This window comes from Gekko japonicus, unplaced genomic scaffold (assembly GCF_001447785.1).
Source record: "Gekko japonicus isolate JY-2015 unplaced genomic scaffold, Gekko_japonicus_V1.1 scaffold794, whole genome shotgun sequence".
NCBI classification, from domain to species: Eukaryota; Metazoa; Chordata; class Lepidosauria; order Squamata; family Gekkonidae; genus Gekko; species Gekko japonicus.
The window spans coordinates 263,106-280,397 of NW_015164692.1; the positions used below are offsets into that span (position 1 = coordinate 263,106).

Below are 17,292 nucleotides of genomic sequence, written 5' to 3' on the forward strand. Positions count from 1 at the left end.
TGTATTAAACGTGTGCTTCTGCTTCTATAAGATTCTGTACAACTAATTTCTAGGCACTACAACACGCAGGGAGGCAAGCTAGGGTTGCCAGCCTCCAGGTGGGGCCTGAAGACTTCCCAGGATCGCAACTGATTTCCAGGCAACAGATACCCGTTTCCCTGGCGAAAATGGCTGCTTTGGAGGCTCAACAGAATTATAGCCCACTGAGGTCCCAAACCCTGCCCTCTCCAGGCTCCACCCACAAATCTCCAGGAATTTCCCAACCTGGAGTTGGCAACCTAAGGCACGTGTTAGCCATTGCCCAAGATCCTGCACAAGTGGAACTGAGCTAAGTAGGGTTGTCAAGCTCCAGGTGGCATCTGAAGATCTCCAGCTAGCCAAGATCATTTCCCCTGGAGAAAAGGGCTGCTGCGGAGGGCAGACCCTACAGCATTACACCCTACTGACATCTAACCCCTCCCCAAACCCCGCCCTCACCAGGCTCCACCCACAAAATCTCCAGGCGTTTCCCAACCCAACCCAAAATCTCCAGGTATTTCCCAACCCTAGCACTAAGCCATTATGTTTCCACGTTCGCATCCCTGGATCTAAGCCAGTGCGCAGCGATATATTTTCTAGCTCCGTCATAGCACAAGACAAGGGCAAGGGACACTCTGTTGAAAGCACGGCATCTGACTATAATACTGATGATTTAAAATGCAGAAGCAACTTCGGGGAGGAAATAATTGCACTAATTAGTTTCTTCCCAGGGTTAAGGAGTGCATTAGATACCTATAATGAATCTCGAATTAACTGACTTTCAGCAAGCCTCTTGCCATTTTGTTGCGCAGAATCAATTATTACAGTACAAGTCTTAATACTGTATCAATGCAAACAGGTACGAAATTAACTTGCTGTGTCCAGCAGAACACTCCCAAAGCAAGCTTAAGACAATCCAATTACATAACTGTCAGAACATGGGAGAGACACCCTACATTAATTATGAAATTAAACCATTTCAAACAGAAATTGGTAACTACCTAACTGTGGTCTGACCTCTGCGAAGTTCATTCTAAACTTTTCTTCTGTTTTTAAACAAAAAAGGCCAATATTCTTTTCCCAATGAACACTTTCTATGGAAAATGGGGTAATCTGCAAGGCAAAGGCTATTAATAATGAACTTCCAAAGATAGCTACAGATGTTCACTGCAACGTTTCAGTCTAGACGCCATAAAGGTAAACACACAACGTAGGGGATATAAAATGGCTATTATACCCAGCTCCTGATAATGTCTGAAATAAGAACAATCGTTTCATCTTTATTCTCGAGCCACTTTTTGAAAGACGCAAACACAATGCAGCACTGAAAATACATTTTCACATGATCATCAGAGAAAAGTGCTATTCTAACGCTGAAGAATATCGCTGGTATTCAGCCTAAGCAATAGTACTAAAGCAAGAAAGCCAATATAGCTGAATAGATTACAAAGAGGTGCATTGGTAGTGCAAAAGCTATACTTACCAAGCAATCTGCCCTCTGCAGCCAACAAAGAAATAAAATGCCTGTTAAAATCAAAGAGTTCTTTCGGTTTGGTTTTTACTGAGGGTGGCACGGGCCACGCAAACAAAGTGCCGTAGGGCATGCCCATTCAATTCAGCCAATCCCTGTAATCCGTATGAGTGCGCAACCTACCATGATATCCTACTGGACCTCATGGTAGATTTATTTATTTATTTATTCAAATTTGTACCCCGCCCTCCCCGCCATAGCAGGCTCAGGGCGGCTCACATAATAAAAGCATGGTAACAATAAATATATACATCTAAAGACAGTCCTTCGAACAGTTCATTAAGCAATTCGTTAAAACCAACTTACAATATATTAAAGTGCTAGCCGTTGACTTAGGATATCCAAGATGGCCTCATGCATTCTGTAATTTCACTTGATATCAGCTCGTTGGTCATTCTCAGTTTCGGTCGGCGAGCACAGGCTATCAGTAATGGGCCAGGCACTAGGCTTCAGTTGTTACTAATGATGGTAGTGGTGGCGGCTCCTAGTTGAAAGCCTGGTGGAAGAGCTCCGTCTTGCAGGCCCAGTGGAATTGCAAAAGGTCCCGGCAGGGCCCTGATCTCCTCCGGGAGCTCATTCCACCAGTGTGGAGCCATCACCGAGAAAGCTCTGGTCCTGGTTGCAGCTAGCCTGGAGTCCTTGGGACCTGGAAGGGCCAATCAGTTTTGAGACCCTGACCAAAGTGCTCTCTGGGGTATATATGGGGAAAGGCAGGTATGTTGGACCCTGGCCATATAGGGCTTTAAAGGTAAGAACCAGCACCTTGAAGCGAATCCGGTATGTTATTGGCAGCCAGTGCAATGCCTTCAGGACAGGCTGGATGTGCTCCCTCATGGGAATTATGGGATGCTGGGAATTATGGGAATATCTCTAGTGGGTTGGGGGAGGAGCCATATCATCATTTACTTATTCTATTTATACCCTGCCTTTCTCCCCAATGGGGAGGCTTACCTTTTCCTTCTCTCCTCCAGTTTATTCCCACAGCAGCCCTGAGTGATAGGTTAGGCTTGAGAGTGTGTGACCAGCCCAAGGAAGAGGGAGGATTCAAATCTAGGTCTCCCAGATCCTAGTCTAACCACTACACCACTCATACAAGAACCAAGTGCCAATTAACATCACCTATTAGCCAGTACTGCTTCTCACAACTCCAATTTTGCACTTGGTAAACTTGTCCTTCAAGCTATTCAGAGTCCTAATAATATGAATCAGGGGAAAGGCACAGGCAAAGCTCTTAGCTGGTAACGCCATCACTGGGCAATTTCAGTTTTGGTCCAGTGACCGTTTATTTATACAGATGCAGCAACACATTACAAGCAACACTGTAGATCGGGGTTCCCCAGTGTGGCGCCTGTACTTCCCCTAGGTAAAGGTTTCCCTTGCTTGAAAGCCAGTCGAATCCGACTGTAGGGTTGCAGTGCTCATCTGTTTCCAAGCTGCAGCGCTGTCCAAAGACTTCTCCGTGGTCATGTGGCTGGCATGGCTAGACGCCAAGGCGCATGGAATGCTGTTACCTTTCCACCAAAGCGGTACCTATTTATCTACTTGCAATTTCTTGCTTTCGAACCGGTAGGTTGGCAGGAGTTGGGACCAGTGATGGGAGCTCACTCCATCATGCGGCACTCGGGTCTCGGACTGCTGAACTATTGACCTTCTGGTCTGCAGCTCAGTGTCTCAACCACTGAGCCACCACCCCTAGCACCCACCAAACTCTTCAGAAAGCTGGGGGAGACACTGAAGAGCAGGGCTTGTTATCAGTTGTCCTTATTCAAAGGAATTCGCTGGAGAATCGGGAGGATAGGCCATTGTGTGGCTCCATTCCCCCTTAAGGCTTTAGGTCTCTCTGTATTCTCCCACCCGCTGCCCCTCAAGTTTTTCTTCTTGTTTTTTAATTCCCCAATCTTTTTCTCCCTCCCGCCTCGGGATTCTGCTACTTGCTTAAATGCATACAAACTGTTAATAACCTAACTTCTCTTTCTGTTAGATTTTGCAGGGAATCCTGTGTTCATGACATGCTTACGGGATCCCCAAAGATACTGACTTCACTACCAGTCACGGACTTAGTTAGCCAAAGGTGCCGTTAAAGTTAATGGGCCTTTTTAAATCACTTCAAGCTCCAAATCGCCTCATGATCCATGTAAACAAATCCAAGGTTGGAGGAAGTTAATGAAATTATTTCAAAATAACTGATCAGGCTGCCTACCAGTTCCCATGTTGAGAAGTACAATAGGAATACTGTACGTCTTTCAAACACGCACACCGATAATAGCAGCAAACTATATCTGCTTCTTAAGCGAAACAAATTATATTTGACAGACCAACAGAAACAAATTCACTGTTCCCTTGCCTCCTGGTTTTCAGGCAGCTCATGTTGCTCAAAAGCATTCTAATGGACAAAATATGTCATCGCCTGACAGCTTAAACTCTCTGTCTAACAAATCCTGTATCAAAATTATGCTTAATCAGTACTTCAATCTATTCCACGGCAACAAATGCATGTCATAAACACAGGATTATGGTTTCACTGCAAGATGAAGCAGAAGATAGGCTATGAAAGATATTTATAAGCGAGGGAACGCATTTAAGGGGAAACATGTTTTGCTTCAAAGCACTGTATCTTCCACGCACACCTTTCCACATGTATTCTCTATTGAGAAAAGTCTATTATTTAAAAACTCATAATTGAGGATTTGCACGTTAGCAGATGTAAAATATGCAGAATAGGATACTCAGATGGGGCACTGTGCACACGAGCTCAGGCACCAGTTAGCCAGCATCACAACCTTTTATAAATACCCAGATATAGGGGGATGACACAGCCCGGATTTGGACTTGTCAGAGTGCAGAAAGATTATTTTACATTAGGAAGCATTTAGACATCGACACAGGAAACTCTGTATTTTATCGAGCAACCATGCCTGCACAATACAATATTCATTGCTCAGCCTCTTTACAGCCTAAAACCATTTATGTACCATCAATATTGCTGAATGGTTATTATCTGCAGCTTTTTAGAAGCAACAGCCCTTCAAGGGCACGGCCTCTTCAGACCCGTGGTGGGTTTTCTTCTGGGACAGCAGAAGACAACCAAGTCAAAACAGAGAAGCATCAAGGGGAGATTACAATGTGAGACTGCTGAACTTGAGTTCATTCACAAATTCAAAACAGTGGGACCGCCCCCCAGGTCTGAATAAGGACATGGGATTCTTATCTCACTACAGATGCTATTTTTTTTGCTCCTATCAGGCTGGTTGCAATTTGCATTGTACCTCTGCATCCTGACTCCTTTCTTTGCAGCACCCCTCCCACCTTCAGACCGGGATACAAAAGCTCCGGGATCTCCATTCCTACTTGTCTCTGACAAAGGGGGCTTTGATTCTTGAAAGCTCAGACCCTGAAAATCATGTTGCTCTCTTAGGTTCTCCTGGATGTGAATTTAGCGATTCAAGGCACAAGACCAGGAAACCGTGGTGACAGTTTCAGCCAGATCCTAAGTTCTGCAGCAGATGATAATTCAAGGCACAAGACTAGGAAACCGTGGTGACAGTTTGAGCCAGATCCTAAGTTCTGCAGCAGATGATCCTTGTGCGAAATCAGGTCCATAAGCCTAGTGTCACTGTAAAGATGTCTGGACATGCAGCAAGGAGGGACAACAGATAGCTGAATGGAAGTGAGGGGGCAAAAACATTCTGCTGTAGCCGAGGAAGCCTTTGCTTAACAACAGTTGTAGTGAAGGACAGGAATGGGCTGAAAGGTAAGGTAGGCTGTCGAGCTGCAACCGACCCATGGCGATCCCATGAAGTTCCACCTCTTGATTTTCCAGGCAAGAGATGAGCATAGGTAGTTTGCCATTGTCTTCTTTTGTGGGGTCTTCCTTGGTAGTCTCCCATCCAAGTCCCGACCCTGCTTGACTTCCAAGCTCTGACAAAATTGAACTATGCTGGGCTATCAAGACTGCTGGAATGGGTCACGCAACAGCTTATAGCCTGATCTTATGAATAGCTGTAATGGCATCAGTGTTCCAACGGCTGCACGAATTCAGAGCTGGTACATTTATTCCAGCACTGGGACATGGCCGGAGATGAGGCATGCTCATATCGCAGAAAGGCCAGGTTGTCGATGGATCGAGACAGAGGTAAAAGATACCAAAGAAAACCTTGGAAAAGTGTACAAGCACAAGAAAACTCGTATCTTGAATACAACTTTGTTGGTCTTAAAGGTGCCACTGGACTATAAGTTTGTTCTAAAGAAAACATTGGTAAGTCACATGGGCAAGATCACGGGCAAGTCACATGGGCAAGATCAACAACTTTCCACACTTGCGCATTCTCTGTTGTGGCTTCCATCTTGTGGAATGGTCTGCCTGCCTTACACCATGTAATCCATCCTGAGTCTATGTGGGCAAGGTGCCCTCATCAGGTGGAGTGCAGGAAATGGTTCCTTAAACGAGCAGTCCCCCTCACCTCATGGTGATTCCCCACTGGGGTCAGAGGGACCCCCTCCCCCTGACAGAGAAGCTGAGAGATTGCATGACTTGTTTAACGCCACTTAGTAAGATGGTAGCCTTGACTTGGACGGCCCAGGCTAGCCCAATCTCCTCAGATCTCAGAAGCTAAGCAGAGTCGGCCCTGGTGAGTATTTGGATGGGAGACCACCAAGGATGTCCATGGGCATTATACAGAGGCAGGCAATGGCAAACCACCTCTGAATGTCTCTGGCCCTGAGAATCCTATGGGGTCATCATAAGCCGGCTGCAACTTGATGGCACTTTGCATACACACACAGTAAGATGCTAACCTTTTCTTCAGTTTTCAATGGCAATCTAAGACATCTTTTAAAAATGATACTGCATATTGCCAAACTAAACCTATGCGTGTTGTTAACATTTACTATTAACATTTAAGGTAATGTTCCGTCTTATGAGACAAAGACAGAAAGTTAAAAAGAAAAAGTCTGATAACCTTCAAAGGCTGAACAAACTGAGGAAGTCAAATGACAGAAGGAGGTGTGTAAAAGATTGAGGGCGCCCTTCGTTTTCTCTCATAACATAACACAAAAATCTTTTTAGGTCAAGAAGCTTGGAGCAAATCCCTCCTTATGTTCAGACACAGCATGCAGTCTTCCCACAATGTCACACACCCGTGGCAAGTCCATGACTAACAAACGATATGCATGTACATTGCCTCAACGGCCATGTTTACTTATTAGTGGAGCCCCAGTGACAAGTCTGTTGCTCTGGTCTAAGTGACAAGTGCAAATGAGCCCTACAGTCTCACACGTATGTAAAATCCAATTTTACAGTCTCGAAGTGTGACCCAACAATTTCAGCTAATGAATCATTCCATCACAAGGTTCACAGTAATCCCAGTGACAGTCTAAAATTACATTACTAATACGACTCCTTTGTGCTGGACTCTTTGAACAGCCACAAAACCAGTCCCAGTAAGCCATGCAAACATGCAACAAGCATGACTTGTATATTTATTAATGGCTGCGGTCACACGGAACATTAGCCACGCTAGTCAGACGGAAGACATGCGGAGTTTCCGGACGCGATCTCACCGGCACATCTGGGAAGCGTAGCACTCCCGTGGCTCAAACGAGGCTTCCCGCCAAAACCGCGCAGCAAAAAACTAGTACCTCGGAGGTACTACTATCCGGAAACCGCGGGGCAAGGGCGGGCGTCTGATCGCGTTTCCGGTGGCATCCGGCGCCCGCCCATGTTCCCTTCCGTGCGACAACGTTTTTTTCCCCCCAGGTCTTCCTGGATGCGCAAAAGCACCCTACGGAGCATGCACAGTCGTGCTGTACAGGAAAAAAAACTATCCGGTTTGCCGAACCGCGCACTTCGTTTTTGCGCGCGGGAGTGTCCTGCGATCGGCGCCTCTCCCTTCCCACGGGACCTCCATGGGACCTCCACGGGACCTCCACGGGAGGTCTGGTCAGGTAACTGCGCCTTAGTTTGCCCCGGGACAATCTGCCACGCTTCCCCCCCGCGGTTTCCTGCCCGTGTGACCGGGGCCATTATATATTTTATAGAATTTTATAACGTGATACATGCCCATCATGATGCAGCCTCCTACAGGTTCAGAGACACCTGGAAACTTGTCCTCAGTGTTCCCTCTAAGCTGAGTTAGTGTGAGCTAGCTCACAGTTTTTTACAGAGATGTAAAATTTCCGGAAATTTTACATCTCTGTAAAAAACTGTGAGCTAGCTCACAGTTTTTTACAGAGATGTAAAATTTCCGGAAATTTTACATCTCTGTAAAAAACTGTGAGCTAGCTCACAGTTTTTTACAGAGATGTAAAATTTCCGGAAATTTTACATCTCTGTAAAAAACTGTGAGCTAGCTCACAGTTTTTTACAGAGATGTAAAATTTCCGGAAATTTTACATCTCTGTAAAAAACTGTGAGCTAGCTCACAGTTTTTTACAGAGATGTAAAATTTCCGGAAATTTTACATCTCTGTAAAAAACTGTGAGCTAGCTCACAGTTTTTTACAGAGATGTAAAATTTCCGGAAATTTTACATCTCTGTAAAAAACTGTGAGCTAGCTCACAGTTTTTTACAGAGATGTAAAATTTCCGGAAATTTTACATCTCTGTAAAAAACTGTGAGCTAGCTCACAGTTTTTTACAGAGATGTAAAATTTCCGGAAATTTTACATCTCTGTAAAAAACTGTGAGCTAGCTCACAGTTTTTTACAGAGATGTAAAATTTCCGGAAATTTTACATCTCTGTAAAAAACTGTGAGCTAGCTCACACTAACTCAGCTTAGAGGGAACGCTGCTTGCGCTACTAGTGAAATCCACCAACTGTATATTAAAATGCTTCCATATAATACACATCTCCAAACAAGACAGCAGCTCAGTCTTATGGTAAAAATGCCATTCCCAATTGCCTGGGTCATCAGACGCATTCATTATGCTAAGTTTCTGAGCTGCTCGCACGCTTTGTCTTCCTGTTGCCAGAGTAGATCACAGCTAACGAAGCAATGCAATTATTTTTAGACTTTCTTAAAAAAACAAAACTATTAGGCATATAGCGAGATAAAGAGTATACAACACATGGCACAGCAGTAGGAGATATTGCTATTTTTTAATTTCTCACAGATGGAGCTGCCTTGTATTGAATCGGACGGTTGGTCCATTAAGGTCAGAATTGTCTTCTTTGACTGGCAGCTGCTCTTCAGGGTCTCAGGCAGAGATCTTTCACATCACCTACTTCCCAGCTGTTTTGGCTGGACGCACCAGGTATCAAACCTGCGACCTTTTTTCCGCTAGGCAGATGCCCTACCGCTGAGCCATGGCCCATCCCCATTCTTAAAGGTATCAATTCAAAATACAACTAGATATACAATTAACAGACGTTTGGTTTCATGCCATAAAAAGCCTCCCCTGCTGTTTTCTGCATATCAGATCCCCACTAAAAGCTCAAGAGCAGGCCAAGCTGGAGTCTTGGGGAGGAGTTGTTAACCCCAGCTACATATCATCCTACATTAACATACAAGCCCCTTCCAGCTTTGTTAGCAAGGGGCTTCCAGTTCTGAGAAGGCCTGTAATGCAAGATCCACAAATTGCTCTGTTGACCTGTACCTTCCCAGCACAGGCTGGCAAATTTACGTTCTGGAATCCTGCAGAGAGACTGTGCGGCTGCAACAGCTCCTAGCAGGGTTGGGCACGGTTGCAGCATCCAGCTGTGGAATGGGACATCCAGGCAGGAGGCAGGACAACTGCTCTGATCATCTGCAGATGTGGCACCGCAACTTCTCAATGGCCTAGGCTGTCTGATTCAGTACAGACAAGAATCGGTGAAGAAATCTGGAGATCGTGTTCAACAGCCTCCCCACAACATCTCTGGTCACTTCCAAGGAACCTCGGGAGCACTTTTTCAGGAGGTGCATGTGGCTGGATGGCCCAGGCCAGCCTGACCTCATTAGCTGTCAGAAGCTAAGCAGGGTCGGCCCTGGTTAGTACTTGGATGGGAGATCTCAAAGGAAGTCTAGGGTTCCTAGAAGTAGCCAACAGCAAGCCATCTGTAAAGCTCTCTTGCCTTGAAAACCCTATGGGGTCACCTTAAGTTGGCTGCGACTTGATGACAGTTTCCTCCACCACCAAGTTGCTGCAGAAAGTATGGACAGGTAGGAAGATCTGCGGTCACTGTTCGTAGGACTTAACCCAGTGGTACTTGATGTGCACCTCATGGAGAAACAAAATCACATCTACCATCGACTAAAAGAGCTGTATTTACTTCTGTCCCTGGCACGAGGCCTTCACCTCAGGCAGGCTCACACGTTAACCGTTCCTCTGGCAGTGGCTGTTCCGGGGTGGGAACCAGTGTTCCCTCTAAGCTGTGAGCTAACTCACAGTTTTTTGCCTCTGGCGCACACATTTTTGTCTCAGCTCAGGAAGGACGGCTCCAGAGCAAACTAATTTATGCAGCAGCCAAATGGCTCGCTCACAACTTTAATGCCAGTAGCTCACAAAGTAGAATTTTTGCTCACAAGACTCCACAGCTTAGAGGGAGCATTGGTGGGAACCGCCTGCCAGCCACAAGCCTCACCAGGCAAGGGCCTCGCCCATTTCTCTGAAACATGAGACAGGCACCACACTGGGGAACAGTGCTCAGAAGAGTCACAGGGGGCACCGTCAAAGAGCCGCATGTGGCTCCCAAGTCGCTGAGTACCACTGTAGATTCCAAAGTTCATTCCCCAGAAAGTGCTCATATTCTTATGATGCTAACGGACACAAAGAACATCATAGTCTTCTTCATGTTGATCAGAGGTCATTTCGGGGGGGAACGCGGGGGAACGCAGTTCCCCCGGGTGAGGTGCAGGGGGGCGGGGCACATGACGAAGCCCCGCCCCCTGCTTCCGGCCGCCCCACTTCCAGCCCTCATTCAGCCAGGAGGAGGCAGGAGAAGAGGGAGGGTAAGTTGCTTCCTCCCCGCCTCTCCCCACCCCTGCCTGCCTGGGGCCAGGGAGGGCCTTGGCGGGGCTTCCTCGCACTCCCGCTGGCCTTGCAGGTCCACTGCCGGGCCCCTGATGTCAGGGGGTGTGGCATATGCTAATGAGTTATGCTAATGAGTTCCCCTAGCTCTTTTTCTACGAAATGACCCCTGATGTTGATGATTAAAAAAAAAGATGTATTGATAAGCAATAACACTTTTTAGAGACTGGCACAAAACAACATCAAAACAAAGTGACCCATAAGAGGTCGGCAGACTTACCACGCCATGAGAAAGCACGGGCAGGGGCGGCTGTGTCAGCATCCAAACTGGCCATTTCAAGCTGCTGCAGCTAACCACAAACGTCTCAGGCTACACGACAGCAATGTTGGAAAATGGTTAGTGAGGGTTAGGGGCAATCAGAGTTAAATCGAGCGAAAGCAGTGTTAGCAGAGTTATTAACACGATGCAGCGTACAGTAAAGGGGATAATTGGGTCCATTGTATTTGACGCTTTCCTTTTGTAGTCCAAAACTTCATTCTGCATAACTTTCAATAAATCTCCCGGGTTGAAGTACTATTATCTACACTTACATAAGGTTTGCTTACCGTGTTACAGCAAGAACATTATTTGGCATTAATGTTTCTAAAAACACCAAACAATGGTGATTATTTACACCAAAGAAAGGGGAGGGAGCACTTCTACGCTGTGATAAATTCCAAGTCCAAATGGAATGTACCTGTTCTTGGGTTAACGAAATATAACAAGTGTTCTAAATTGAAACGGTACATAAATATGACACAGATTTTTCAACACCATGCCTTCCTGTGGTTCTCTGGATTTTTTCTTTTTGAGGAAGTCATCAGTGATACATGTAAGAATCCCTCTGCTTATGAGTTCTGGAAGTGAATGAGCTTACCATCATCAGAAAGATTCAACGTGCTCAATCAACTAGCTTTTATCTAAGAAATTATTTTAAACTTCCCGTTTTCCACTTATTTTCTTGATAATCTATTTGATCTCCCCCTCCTTACGTAATTACGATACAGACCTTACTTTTATTTTTTTCTGTATTTTCACTGAACTCATCTTTCCCCCCAAAAAAACCTTTTTTTCCCTTTCGTTTCATGCTTTTGCTTAGATTGTGAGCCCATCAGAGAAGACCAGGCCAGGTAATATATGAAAAAGCAAGGATAATTTAATATATTTATAGCTCTCTTTAACACAGTAATTTCACTATTACTTCCTTGATGTGACTGGCATTTTAAGCACTAACACTAAAGCATCTTGCTACATTTCCATTTTGCTTTTAAAAAGAGCTCTGCGTGACTCTAAAGGTTACATATGACTTGGTCTAGTTTGCATCTTTGTATTTAAGGCAAGGAAACAATGCTGATGAGAGGCAGCACTCACCATCAGCATCCCAGATGATGACTTTGATTTGTTTAGCGGATAAAGCCATTTCTTATAACATCGCATTTTTCAGACACTGCGGGTTGGATCCAAAGGTTCAATTCCACAAAAAGTGGGGTCTCCCCCTGGTGGAAAATATTGTGGAAGAACCTCAGGTTCCAACCCTACCTTTTAAAAATGGTATGAATAACTATTATAGTCAATAGCAAGCATATTCTATTCTGCAAACCTAAATGGAGGCAGCCATTAATGGAAAACCATTTTTCACTGTGTTACCTTGCTCAAAGCAAGTTTGCGCAAACCTATGTTATGGGAAGGAGGAAAATACTGCAGTACCATTTGAGTCTCATTTCTAGAAGGCATATTTAGTGCCACAATAACAGCCAAACAGACATTTGCAGTTTTGAACACAAAAATCTCGATTCTACCAGAAATTCATGGGAATGAATTATTATGCCTGTATCAATGCTTCTGACCTCAGTGCGGGTTTTCTAGGAATATGTTAGCATAATTTAAATAATCTGCTTTAAATCTCTTGATATCTTCCCCCATTTTTACTCTTTCAAAAAGTCTACAAGCATTAAAGTTAGATACTTGCAAACATCTAACCTATCAAGATTACAACTTTTTGTTTTAAAGAACTACCCTTAGATTTAAACTCAGCTCAACAACAGGGAGTCAAACAGACAATTTCTTCATGGTTAGAGAATATTAGGAAATGGAGAACTGCAATGATTTTCAACAGAAAGTACTTCAAATTTACAGGTGCCAGAATAAAAATTTCTGGGAGGCCAGAGGTTTTGCAGCCCTAGCTGTGAATACTTTCATTGACTTACATATAACATCAGCATAATTTCTATCACAATTCAGGACAGAGTTCCATAGCTGGTAGGCACTTAGTATGTGAACCACTGTGTCTGTACGATATGTGAAGAAAGGTTACAGTGGAAAATGTAAATGACATTTGAGGTTAGTGTCACTGGTTAACTGAAATATCTATTTGGCAAGGATTTTTTTTAACTAGCACTCTACCAAAGATAAGCTGATTTACAGCATTTATTGTATAACACATCTTCATTTGTATACAAAGGAATACTTATTGCAACATGGGCTAGCTATGTTTTTCAATAAAAGCAGTACCTGAGTATTCTAACTGATTTCCAGAAATCAGATACAAAATGGGAGACGGTATCTGCATTATTGCTTAGTCTTGCTTTAATTTTGATCTTTCTATTGTTTGTAGAGTGCCACTGTAACCCAACAGTCTGAAATGTGCTGGAAGAGCTCTAATGAAAATGAGACAAAACTTAGAAAATGTTCAAAGCAGTATGACTTTTTGCAAGGTAAGGATGCATTAATGTTTATTCAGTTGCCTAATGTGCATCTCCATCATGCTCAACAGGTATTCTTTTTGGAAGTGGGTGGAATTCAAAGACACAACATTTAACTATGTATATCAATTTGTAGTGAAGTCACCCATCACAGGGGAAAGTGAATTTGAAAAACAAAGCCTAATGACTCCATTTACTGGCTAGTGGTGGTTGTAGGGACCCTAATTATGTGGCAATAGACATGAGCGATGGAAGTAGAAAACTTTCCCTCCTCCTCTGGGAACAAGCTACAAATTTGTGCTAAATCCTTAGTGCAGGGGTGGCCGATCTGCAGCTCAGGAGCTGCATGCGGCTCTTTCACACAGCCTAACAATGTTAATAAAAAGCAAATTTCAATAAAAACGTGCATGTATTATTTGTTCGTGTCTTGTGGCTCTCAAACATTTGACGTTTATTCTGTGTGGCTGTTACGTTAAGCAAGTTTGGCCACCCCTTCCCTAGTGCGTTTCGAGAAAGACAAGAAACTTGTACAGCAGGGGTGCCCAATGCCGGGCCCGTGTGTACCACGGCACCCACCGATACCTTTCTTGGTGCCCCCGAGTGTTTCTAGAAAGTGGGTGCGGCTGGGTGGGGCTCCTACCCAACAGACTGGCCACTGAAGACCTAATCGGCTATGCAGATTGAAAGATTTCAGTGGCAGCTCCCACCACAGTGTTTGTTTCATCCTTCCTCACCCCTGTTTCCCAGTGCATTTTTAATTACCCCTCTTCTCCCCTGTACTTGGGCTTCCTCTGTGTATGTGGCCCTGCCTACTACAGCAGCCATTTTGTGGTTGGTTCTACCTCATGCGGCCAGCTGCTTTGTGGTTGTGCCCCCCACCCTGAGTCAGAGTGCCAAAGGTGCCCACAGGCGCAAAAAGGTTGAGGACCCCTGTCCTAAAGCAAGTCACAGCTTAATGCATGCAGAAGATCATGCAAGCGACTGTGGACCAATGCACAGCTCCGTCATACTCTTCTCTTAAGACTTTTTATTAGTGATATTTATAGCCGAGCCAGGACAAATGTAAACATACAACAGCAGAGCTTGCATCTTTGGTGTCAGCCAGAGCTACCGCCGCCTCTCGGAGTGATTTGTGAAGTTGTCAGGTGGATTAAACAGGACAAAAATAGCTGCAGGCCAAGGAAGGGAAAGGGCTGTCTCTGGGCCAAGGAAACTGAGAGCAGAAGAAAAGAGAGTATAGGGTGAAAAGGGAGAGGAAGAGGGGATTTGGAGGGTGCAGAGGTCAAGTCATGAAGCAGGAGGAAAGTGAAAAGAAAAACAGGTTTCGGAGGACTGAGAAAGGAAAATACAGGAGTGAAATGAAGACTGAAAAGATGGAAGAGGGAAGTTTTGTTTTTTTTAAAGGAAAGGTGGAGTCAGTTGTACGTGGCCAAGTTGGAGAATTTAACTGCTGTGCTAGATCAGGCTAAAGGTCCATCTTGTCCAGCATGTCTCTAACAAGAGTGTCCCAAATTAGGCAGTTTCCCCAATAGGGCAAGATGAAGCAGTCATCCTTCGTTGTATATGCCCACTTTCAGACATACACAAAATGGGAGTCTCCATTTCTAACTGCCATAGGTTGGGGAGAAAATAAGGTGAGAAAAAGGGTCCTGGAGACACTCAAGTAGTCCCGTTAAGCAAAACAAGCTTGCATACAAGGAGGAGGGCAACTTCAGCAAGATCTGTGGGGGGGAATTATACCCTGGCAACTAAAGCTAACCAATGGACAAGTGACTTGTCAGATGCTGTCAAATGAACACCTGTCATTTCACTATGGCCATTCTATCATCATTACTACGGCCATTCTATCATCAAGGGTAGAGCAGCACATGATTCTTCCATGCTTAGCTCTCAGAGCATTACTGACCTCTCATGCTGGGAGGAGCAACTCAGCAACTGTGACTAATATTGGAAGGGGGGATATGTAGTCAATATTGCACATTTTAACGTGCTGTAAGCCCCCTTGAGGACTCCACAATCCAAAACACTTCCGACGGCTCACTTTTTATGTTTGAATATGCTTGTTTTATTCAAGACCACTTTGGCCAACATGGAGAAGCGGTGCAGAAACACAACAAACATTGCAAAATGTTCGGTGAAGCACACAACAAAAAATTGCTTCTTTTGGTAAGCAAGAAAAGCGCCGTGTAGACGTGTCCCTGCCTAGCCAATGCACGCGTCATGCACATGATGGAGCAGGGGCTTCCTTCGACCACGACAGATTATACTGGAACAACCTCTAAAAGTGACACCAGACTCCTGAAGGTGGGAAGTAGAAACCATTGACAGCTGTCAAGTATGGAAGAATATGGCGAAAAATGCAAAAGGAGTTAAAGAGAGAAAGTGGGGGGAGAAACAGGAGATGGGGGGTGCTCCTATGCAACGTCCCCCCCCTTTCACGGCCTCTCAGTAGGGCTGCCACCTCCAGGCTGGGAAATTCCTGGAGATTTTTTTGAGAGGGCAGTGTGATGAGGGGAGGGGCCCTCAGCAGGATCTAATGCCATACAGTGCGCCGTCCAAAGCAACCATTTCCTCCAGGGGAGCTGATCTCTGTCACCTGGAGATCAGTTATCACTCCAGGAGATCTCCAGGCCCCACCTGGGGGTTGGCAGCATACCTCCCAGGCACGCGAAGCTGCCCCTCCCCGAGCCCAAGCAGAGGAGGAGGAGGGGAAGCGGGGAAGGCAGGGGGGTGGTCAGACCTGAGCGCTTGGAGCGGGCCCTCAGCTCCAGCATTTTCCAGCTCACGTCGGCCAAAGAGGACGCCATGGCGGCGGCAACAGCAGCAGCGAGAAGAGCGACAACAAACCTCCAACTTCGCCCCCCCCTCTCCTTTGGACGGCCAACGGTTGCCCCGCTGCGCCGTCAACGCACTAGCTCGCGGCGTCGCAAAACGCCGCGACGCCGTAAAGCGAACCCGGAAGTCGGCGCCCGGGCTGTGACAGGCGTCGCCGGGAGGACTCTATGGTGCCGGGCGGGGGGTCGCCGCCGCCTCCGCCAGGTCAGACCTGAGCGCTTGGAGCGGGCCCTCAGCTCCAGCATTTTCCAGCTCACGTCGGCCAAAGAGGACGCCATGGCGGCGGCAACAGCAGCAGCGAGAAGAGCGACAACAAACCTCCAACTTCGCCCCCCCCTCTCCTTTGGACGGCCAACGGTTGCCCCGCTGCGCCGTCAACGCACTAGCTCGCGGCGTCGCAAAACGCCGCGACGCCGTAAAGCGAACCCGGAAGTCGGCGCCCGGGCTGTGACAGGCGTCGCCGGGAGGACTCTATGGTGCCGGGCGGGGGGTCGCCGCCGCCTCCGCCGCTTCCCGCTGGGCCCGTGAGGGATGGTCGCAGCGGCCGCCGGCCGGGGGGTTCTGGTGGGTGCCGCCGCCGCCGCGCCATGGGGCCTCGCCGCCTGGCTCTCGGAGGGTCCCCCCTCTTCCTTGTCGCCGTCCTCCTCTTCTTCTTCCTGGCGGCGGCGGTGAGGCCGGGCTGGGCCCTGCAGGATGTCACCGCCCAGCTGTTCGGGGACCAGGCCTTCGGGACGGTGGCCGCCTTCGGGGACTTCAACTCCGACAAGCAGACGGACCTCTTCGTGCTGAGGGGAGGTGAGAGGGCCGCGGGAGGCGCTTGGGGTGGGGGGGAGAGGCCTGGGTTCGAATCCTCCACCGTCGCTGCGAAAGAGGCTCTCCCCTCCTTCTCTCTTCCGAGGCTTAGCCCGGTGTGTGAGTGTCGTGGGCATGAAACAGAGGAGAGCCCTGAGAAGATCTTTGGAACATCGTGACGCTGTAGCCTGTCTGCCAAGAATTGCTAGAGCTGTCCCGCCATCTTGGGTCTTGGAGTTTTAGCTGTCACCGAGCACTTTTATGTGAGATAAGGATGGGTTTTTTTAATTGTATAAAATGTTTTATATTGTAGATACACTGTTATTTTGTATTGTTGTTTTACGGCTGCAAGTTTATCTTGCCCTGTAAGCCGCCCTGAGCCCTATGGGGGAGGGCGGGGTATAAATTTGAATAATAAATAAATAAAT

At 46.5% G+C, this 17,292-nt stretch overlaps 2 protein-coding genes across 5 annotated transcripts in view; one reads left to right on the plus strand and one right to left on the minus strand.

The window, feature by feature from the left end:
• The window catches only part of PHKB (phosphorylase kinase, beta), a 194,525-nt gene extending 178,085 nt beyond the window's left edge, over positions 1–16,440 (minus strand). Inside the window, exons 1-2 of one of the 4 annotated variants that reach the window (XM_015409423.1) lie at positions 16,284–16,440; positions 10,776–10,865 (exon numbers count right to left, since the gene is read on the minus strand). In XM_015409423.1, coding sequence (XP_015264909.1) covers positions 10,776–10,830 — 55 coding nt within the window. In that variant the 5' untranslated portion in view covers positions 10,831–10,865; positions 16,284–16,440. Of the gene's footprint in view, positions 1–10,775; positions 10,866–15,977; positions 16,136–16,283 lie in introns of those variants that run through there. The other 3 variants (XM_015409422.1, XM_015409421.1, XM_015409420.1) reach the window with 3 other exon arrangements.
• ITFG1 (integrin alpha FG-GAP repeat containing 1) overlaps positions 16,200–17,292 on the plus strand; it is a 166,103-nt gene continuing 165,010 nt past the window's right edge. Inside the window, 1 exon segment of the mRNA XM_015409414.1 lies at positions 16,200–16,269. Within this exon segment, the coding sequence (XP_015264900.1) occupies positions 16,240–16,269 (30 nt within the window). The 5' untranslated portion in view covers positions 16,200–16,239.